The 9,057-nt window shown below is 36.5% G+C and overlaps 1 protein-coding gene across 1 annotated transcript; it reads right to left on the bottom strand.

Moving 5' to 3' along the window:
- Window positions 1-331: 331 nt before the first annotated feature.
- LOC126719017 (L-ascorbate oxidase homolog) lies at window positions 332-2,585 on the bottom strand. The gene is made up of 3 exons (XM_050421499.1): window positions 2,230-2,585; window positions 931-2,040; window positions 332-809 (listed from the first exon to the last, which is right to left on the bottom strand). The coding sequence occupies exons 1-3, from the start codon at window positions 2,475-2,477 to the stop codon at window positions 509-511; spliced, it is 1,659 nt and encodes a 552-aa protein (XP_050277456.1). The 5' UTR covers window positions 2,478-2,585; the 3' UTR covers window positions 332-508.
- Window positions 2,586-9,057: the final 6,472 nt, after the last annotated feature.

Here is a 9,057-nt window from a genome sequence, read left to right as displayed (position 1 = left end):
ATGGCAATATTTTTTTTTAATTAAAAAAAACATATAAAAAAGAGTTAGGCTCTAAGGAGAAGGGAATGGGAAGATTTTTGAACTAATACATTTTTTTTTAGGAGTGGTGGCCTCCAACGGATTGTGCTTGGAGTTCAAATTGGACCATAGCCATTTTTATAATTTGGCAGAAAATTAAAAGCAGCAGCAAAGAAAAATTATACAGAAGCAAAATAATTTACAAAGTTTTACTCAAAAGAACAAGAACTATAAAAAATAGTTATATTAAAATGAATGGTACAAAAATTTAATGTCGTGTTTAAAAGGTTATATATAACAGTAACTCTGTGTTTTTTCAATCATTGTTATTCTTTGCCATCTTCTACACTCTTTGCATAAAAAATGCATACAATTACATAATTGTCTCTCATCTATTACACACGATGTATATCTGGTTCTCTCCCTTCCATCTCTCTCTCCCCCTCATTGTATGAAGTGGCGACATGGCAAAGAGGTATGTGGATCATCTTTAGATTTCGTATGGTGGGGGCTTGGGCAAACCTTTGACTATGCCACAGAGCAAGGAGTTGTCAGGCATGTTGTACTCGTCCCTGAGGGATCGTGCAGGAGAGAGAACGCTAGAATAGAGCTCTTGCCCAAGGTAGCGCCTCTCAGTCAACTCAGACCTTATGTTCCACATGCCAGCATTGTCAAATGTCAAGAGGATAGCTGCAAAGGATTTGGGAAACACCTGGATTGTGTGCCTGCTTACAGCGTCAAGAAGATTGTAGTTCCTTCTGCGATCTGGAGTCCACCTCCCAGGCTCAGCACTGTTATCAACAAACACATAAAATAGTCAATTTCCGCGTCAAGAATCTCACATTTTTTTTATAGGATTCGAACTCAGGACTACTTGCTTTGATAGGAAATGGTAAATTTAATAAAACTTACGAGACTGCGAAGAAGGAGTATCCATCCACATGCCATGACTGGATGCTCTTCTCGTGGTTCTCAAAGATGATCTCTATGAAGTTGCGGAATGTCATGTTCATGACATTGGGTGCCAAGGTGACTTTATCTACAGCGTCAGCTGGTGGGTCATCAGATATGATGTCGTATTTGAAGACCTTGTCTGGGACTCCATAATACTCAGCGAGCTTCAAAGGTGTAGGAGGGTCGACATGGGATACACCATTGATAGCATATCGAAGCTTGCCATCTACCTTGGTTGCTGAGTTGATGAGCTTGATGGTACGGGTAATGTTAATAGAACCATAGTGATAGGAGCCCTGAGGGTTAGGCCTAGCAGCACTAGCAGTAAGGTTCCAACGGAAGGTACGGAATTGATTAAGTGACCAAGCCCAACCAACAGGAGCCTCAGGGATCTCAGGTGAGGCTGGACCTTTTCCATTGGTGTAGCGGACGATTCCCTTGGTAGTGAGGACGGTCTTGGTGAATCGTGTGGAGGCCACAATGTAGTAGTCCTTGGGCTCTTTATCAGCTGTGACAAGAACCCCAAAGCATTGCCCTACATGAACATCAAGGGACTCATATGTGTTTTGCACAGTGTGGGATCCCTCCATCTCCACAAGCGTCATTGGGTGGCCTTGGATCCTAAAGTTCAAGGAATTCTTAATCCCAACATTGCAGATTCTGTATTTGTAGGTTTTGCCAGGCTTCATGGTGAACAAAGGCTCTTCCTTGCCGTCACCCTTAGGGGATTTTCCATTGATGAGGACACCATCTGGCCTACCAAGGGAGCGGCCACTGTCCAAGAACTTCTTGAGAGTTGAGTGACTCTTGCTGTACCAGTCACCAATGAGTACAGTGTAGTCATCCTCAGGGTCGGCATATGGGACGGGAATGAGCAACCGGCTATTCACGCGGAGGCCGCCAAAGCCACCAGCTGCACGATGCATGGCAGTTGTGGGATAGTAGATGTAGCTCCCAATCTGGTCCTTAACTTGGAAGTGATATGTGTAGTTCGTGCCAGGGGGAATGGGGCACATGGTTCCCAACACTCCATCTTGCCACGAGTTCTTCCTATGTTGGATGCCGTGCCTAGATGCCAAATTAACCAAGTCGAAAACATTAACATATATGATTGATGACATAACCTTTACAAATTAATGTGTCACCAATCATTAAAAAAAAAAAAAAAAACACATTCAGGACATTCATTTATTATTATGTTTTTGAAATCCAACTATCGTATTCATATCCACGTTAGAAAAAGAAGAGAATGAATACCATGTCACCAGGAATGGCTCATCAAGGTTGTTGTGGACGTTGATGACAATGTTGTTGTTGGTGGTGGAGTTGATATTGGGTCCTGGAAATTCACCGTTGATGAAAATGGCTTGTTGGGGGACTCCAAGTGGAGAAATGGTGCCATAGGTGACATTCCACGTGAAGAAGAGATAAGGGTCTTCACTCCGGACCATAGACATCGCTGCAGCCGAGAGGCACAGCAGAAACATAAACCTCAAGGGTCCCATGTCTCTCTCTCTCTCTCTGTCTGTCTGTGTCTTTCTCTCTCTCTCTCTCTTTGAAATTAATCTTTTTCCTTCTAGGGCAATTCTTTACATGTCCTTAAAAGTGGAAGAAGAGAGTTCTTCTACCGTCCTCATGGCACTCCAATCCCTTCTCTTTTTATATTTGTCAGTGGCTATTTTTTAACCATTGGAACATACCGTTATTGTCTCATAGCTCTCCCTCTTTCTTGCCCCTTACATTGCGCCCTTCCTCTTATTGTTTCATTTAATTTTTTTGACTATGTCTATGTCACAGGGGACGAAAGTGTACCTTGTGTAATTCACGCGCAATTCTTTAACTATAAACTTAGTGATGTTTTAATCCTGACCATTAATTTAAGTTTCTGTTTTAAAACAGATTGTTTCTTCTCATATGCCTGTCAATCTCATTTCAGTTTCACCACCACTGTAGGTTTCTTAACGGATCAAAGTCGTTTTGATTATTGTTTAAGGTAATGATCAAACGGACAAAACCTTAATTTCACTGAAAAGTGAGCATGGTACATTCTGTATTTCCACAACAAGCTGATTCAAGTTACTCTCTCTTCCTTTTTCTTGTTCTACAATGTTGACATTATGTTTTATAGATTACTTTGTTGGTATTAACCCCTCCCCCACAAAGAAAAATTATATATCATTAAGTTGTGTCCCTGTACCTGCGATTTGTTGCTCAAAATAATCATTTTTCTTGACCCAATTTCACATCTGTCAACTATGTTTTTTCAAGGTACTCTATTTATTCTAACATGGTGAGGTTCAGAACTTTGATCTACATCTTACTCACTTCTCAGATTTTCAATTATCTGTTTGGTCTGTTTGGTAGTTGGGGAAACAGTTTGAATTAGTAAAGAACAAAATTTTCACTTCATTTGTGTGTTTTGTGTTGCTTTTGTTCCTCGCTGGTTTCTTAAGTTCCTTTTGGAGTTATGGTTTTTGTCCACTGAATGTAAAATGTTCACGGCCCCTGCTGGCAAAATAAATTACCCTCTGTTTATAGTTGACAAGTTATTATGTGGTTCCCCTTTTAATGTAAGTTGCAAGCTTTAGTACTGTTATTTAATTTGGATACAAGTAGGGTAGACTGAAAGGTAATCAAATGTATTGGCTAGCTTATAATTCTGATCACATTCTACTTATAATAGTTTTTATTTTGATTACTTCTTGGAATCGAAGATGTGGTATTTTTTCTAGTCATAACTCATCAGCAATGTGGCCTTTTGGGTCTGCTAGGTAAAAAGTAAGAGCTCTATTGTTGTTGGAAAATCATCACTAGGAGAACTGATGCCTCTCCTATTTTTCCAGTTAAAGTATTACATTCAGGTTATATTAAAATTGTTTCTCAAAAAAAAACAAAAGGTTATATTAAAATTGGCTTAGAATTGTATCGAGACATAGCAGCAAGTTGTTACTTAGAATTAAATTGCCATACTCTAATTATCTAGAGTGTGTGTGCTTTGTGGTTAAGGAGTTACAATCCACTTCAGTTATGCAGCTGACAAAGTCCAAAGTGAATGATCTATCAGCTATTCTTAAGGATGTAGACACTTCTCAAATTGATATTAGTTGGCTGCAAGGGATAATCAAATCTTCACCATTAAATGAGACTATGTTGTCTCTCAGCTCCAAGGCTGAAAATTTACAGGGAAGATCCTTGTTAAGTGAATTCTAGCAGTCTAATCATTTTATTTTCTCATGGTGTACAGGTGAAGCAATAAAAACCAATTGATAGCTTATCAAATTTTAGCACGTTGAACAAGCAATGAGAAATAGTTGGGTTTGAGGCTGTACTTATTTTGCTAAATCTAGAGCGTTGGGTTGGCATGGTTTAGTATTCATAATTGAAACAATTCACAAGCTGTTGAAGATATATGTATATTCTCTATACTTTATATGGGGCCTCCTTTATGGTTAGGAGGTGAATCATTAAATTCAAAAGCACTTTGTAATGTTTCACAATGTATTCATCAATTAGTATAATAATTACAGTTAGATTAACTGAATGACATCCGATTTGAAGATTTTCTGAATATCTCTCTTACAGCTATATAACGAGCTTGACGAATTAGTTGATGAAACAAATGAAGTAAATTGAGTAAGGTAGCCTTTTCTCCACAGATAAGTTCACTATACCAGCTGTCTCATCTGTGCTCCCGATCAATTGTGATTTTTTAGCTGAAAGCTGATGGAACTTTTCACCAGACAAAACAAATGTTCTGTTTATGTGCACTCTTTGTACTGGATTGATAAATTATTTTCTCTCCTAGAATTCTGATAAGTTGACAATTGTAAACACTGTTGTTGCATGTACTTTTAAAGGGAAATTATCATAGTTTTTTAGCATACTGGTTAATTGTGATATACTTGTTGCTTGCTCAAGGCAGAGTCAGAGTAAATGCCATCGTATACAGTTTCTCCCAGGCATGCTACATATTAAGAGGTTTAAGGCCATTATATGTTTTGGCTTTTCTGGATGTTTCACCAGCTTTACCTTTCAGTGTTAGAATATGTTGTTAATTATAGCTAGTCCACACCGACAAGGGTTATGCATAATGACTATTCTAATCGAACTCAATTTCACATTACTTAAAGGTTGGTCCATGTTCGTGTGGTGTATTATTCAGAATTATTTATTGATTGATGACATGTTTAGTGAACAGAGAAAACTTGAAAGACTCTGAAGGCTTAAAAGAGTCGTCAGTTTTTGTTTGCAATTACACATCCTCTCTTAGCTGTGGATCTAGAACAGTTTTTTTTTTTTTTTTTTTGGCAGAGGTATTTAGTTAGTAGGTGTATATGGTGGAAATGAAATCAAGGTTTAGGCTTTGTTATCTTGTTATCTGGTATCATTTTCCTGTGGACATATGCATTGCAGCCTTACATCATATCTTTCAAGGAAAAGAATAATATTGGCAAGACCAAGCATAAGTTGATATAGCCCTTCTCCTTCTAGTGGATTAAGATTTAGGAATGAAACTTGCAAATTTGCAATACATAAGATTGTGAAAATGGTGCTGAAGTCAATTCTAAATTTACACTCCCTTCAAGCATTATGAAAGAAGCAAGTCAGCAGAGTTGATTTGCCTAGGTAATGGATTAATGTTGTTAACTAGGAAGGGCTGCATAAAGCTCCTAAAGTCATCAAAATGGAGCCTGAACCCTGAACTATACCGTGGCTGTATGTCTCTTGTTTCTCAGAATGCATCAAAGAGAGGGTGTTCAAAATGGGTGGTCAGATGTTATCACATCAAGCTAATTTGTACCTGCATGTTTCTGACATTTTGCTTCTTTATGATGGGGTATGAGAATTAGTCAATTAGCAGCAAGACAAACTGTACAGATTGAACCATATTCAGGCATTTTCTTAGGCCTGTGGAAAACAGACTTAATTGTATTCAAATCAAGCCTTTTGGTTTCAAAATTTCCTAGTTTATACTTTATTATTAGGTTTGGCTGATTGTAAAGGGCAGTTGTATCGGTAATCTGTACGTATTTGTCTGTTTAGAAACAACTTATTCTCATTAGCTTAGTTGCATAGGGTGTGTTTGGGAAGCGCATTTTGCGCTTCCCACGACTGTGTTTACATTTTTATTTATTTTTTTTATTTTTAAGACCAGCGCTTGGTGCACTGCTCATGGGACATGAACAGTGCACCAAATATATGAACAGTAAAAAAAGAGTGAATAATAAATTTTTTATTATTTTTTTTATTGTTTTCAATTTTCAGCAAAATAAGCGGTATACAAACAGATCCATAATGTGAGACAAAAAGTTAAAAGTGAGATTATCTTAAATAAAGCTGAGACAAAAAGCAAAAAGTTGTCAAACTCATCTATATCTATATTTTATTTTATTAGAGATTGTGTCGTAAATTTCCACCTTTAAGTTTGGTGTCACGTTGAATATCTGTTTTTGGGACTGGTATTTTTCTTCCATAGGTAATTTGTTTACATTTCTTTCTTTGGATCCAAAGTTGTAACTGACCTGTCATGTTCTTCTTGCCTTCTATTTTTGTAGATTGTGCCCTCTTTCTTGGAAGGTTTGAAGCAATAAAAGTGTGAATGAGAGACTTTTCTTGTTACTCAATTATTATTATTGTTGTTCAATCTTTTTAACTCCTTAACAGCAATAGTTAATCCTACCCTTTCATATAGTTAATCATAGTTCGTTTTATCAGATTGGAAAGCTTACTCTATGTGGACTTTGAAAAATGTTACCTGATTTTATAAGTAACCCAGTTTGCATCTTCTAGAATAGCGATAAGAATCTCAATAGTAGTAGTTTCATAAATTCATTTTTCTCATCTGTTAAACTTGAAACAAACAAATTATTAAAAAAAGGAAAAAAAGACTTAAAACAAACACACACAAAATTCATTATAGGGAAAACACACAAAATAGTTATTTTTGTCCCCTAAAATTAAAAATTGTTATTTTAATCCACTAACTTTGATTGTAGTGGCTCAAAAGATGGTCTAAGCCCACTTAGAATAGTGGTATCCAGTATTTTGAGCCCAACGCAATTAATTTGTAAGAGAGTGGGTTTTCCGAGTCAATTGCAATGTTAAGTAAGATCCAAGCTTGATGTTAAAAGAATAAGACTTTTAATATGAACAGATGAAGCACAAATTTAGTATAAACTCTTCCTTGGGCTTGTCCGAAGATGGATCATAAAAAGTCAATGTTTGTCTCTACAATTTTACACTTAGTATGTGTTTGGATTGGGCTTATTTCACGTCTGGCGTTTTGCGTTTTCTTCTTCTTCTTTTTTTTTTTTTTTTTTTTCCACGCATTTCAGAGGGGACAATTAGCATTGTTCATGCATTGTTGAGTACTGTTCATGCACTGTTCATACACTATTCACGAGACCCACAACCACTTTATTAAAAAATTATATTAAAAATGGGTCCCACAACACTATTTACACATTTAAAAATTATTTTGCTACAGTGTTTTCAGTTTTCAGCAAAATAAGCTATATTCAAACGGACCCTTAATTCTCACTTCTCAAGTTTCTACTTGCTAATCATTTTTTCTAGAGGGGTTCCTTTCCTTATATAGTCTTTTCTATTGCATCTCAGCCCTCCACCTGTACATTTCAAGGGAATAATTTGGATGTTTGTCCCATCAAGACCCTTTTGGAGGTGGTAAAGAGTGTTGTGAGTTGTGAAATCATTGTTTAGGTGTCTTTTCCTCATAAATGCGGCCAACTCAGTAGCTCAGTAGGTGTAGAGCATTGAATGTGGAGGTGATGGTTACTTTCTACAAATATTTCCTCTCTTCTCTATTTTCACGTCTCTGATGTCTTCCATGGTGTCTTGCTTGTGGGGTCAGGTGGACAACTAGGGCATCCCCAGGTGCTATCGTTTTTCGAGCTCCTCAGACAATGGGTCCGCCCGTATCCCGTCCTCAGACCTCTGCTCACGTATTTAGCCTGAACTAACGTTGTCTTCATGTTTGACTTCCTCGGACTCCGTCTACATGTCAAGCTTTGATTGGCACTTGAATGGGCCTTTGCCTTTCCTTGTACTGGACCTATGAGCTTATTTTTTGTTTGGGTCCCTCCCTCCCACGTTGATAATGAGATCATTTTAGTCATTCCATTCATTGCCATTTAAATAAATTTGGTTAGCACCCTTAAAATGACGTTATTTAACTTTTATAAGAAAAAAAATTCATCAAGTTAATTGGCTAAAATGATAATTTTTCAAACTTAGCAAGCAAAAATGACAATTGTTTAAAGTTAATAAGCTAAAATGATAATTTTTAAACTTACTGGATTAAGATGATAATTGATCAAAGTTAATGGACTAAAATAATAATTTTTAAACTTAATGAACTAAAATGACAATTGAAAAAAGTTATAAGGTGTAAAGTAAATTTGATTGGGGCTAGATTTCAGGGCCGGTGGCTTGGCCGAGCTGTGGGCCTTGAAGGATGGTCTTAATTTAGCATCCCATCTTGGAATTAATTCTATTTATGTGGAATTAGACGCTGAGATTATTGTTTAACAACCCTTCCTTGAATAATCTTATGATGAAGCCTTTACTTAATGATTGCAAGACCCTATTGAGCAACTTCCGCAAATCTAAAGTTCAGCATGCTTATAGGAAGGCTAACCAGAATACCAAATACACTTGTTAAGTTAGGAGCTAACCAATCTTCTAACTTTGTTCTTTTTGATAACCCACCGTAAGTAGTGGAGAACTTACTAGCTTCAAATAAAATTGAATTTTTTTTGTAATAGACTTATTTGCGCCGTTGTTTTATCCCAAAAAAAAAAAAAAAGATAAAAACAATCATAATCTTCTATCTTTGGACATTTCCGTACTTGTTGAGCACTATAAAAAGCACTAAACTAGTGTAAACTTCACCAGACAAACGCTCACCAAAGAAAATCAAACACCAAATTTTTTTTTTGAGAAACAAATCAAACACCGAAATGATTTTGAAAAAGAAAAAAAAAAAAAACACAAAATATACAATAAAATATAATAGAAAAGTAAGCAAGTGAAAAAGTCACCAAACCATGTTTTACTCCAATTAGT

This window comes from Quercus robur, chromosome 1, assembly GCF_932294415.1.
Source record: "Quercus robur chromosome 1, dhQueRobu3.1, whole genome shotgun sequence".
Lineage (NCBI taxonomy): Eukaryota > Viridiplantae > Streptophyta > Magnoliopsida > Fagales > Fagaceae > Quercus > Quercus robur.
This window is presented reverse-complemented; position numbering and strand designations above follow the sequence as displayed.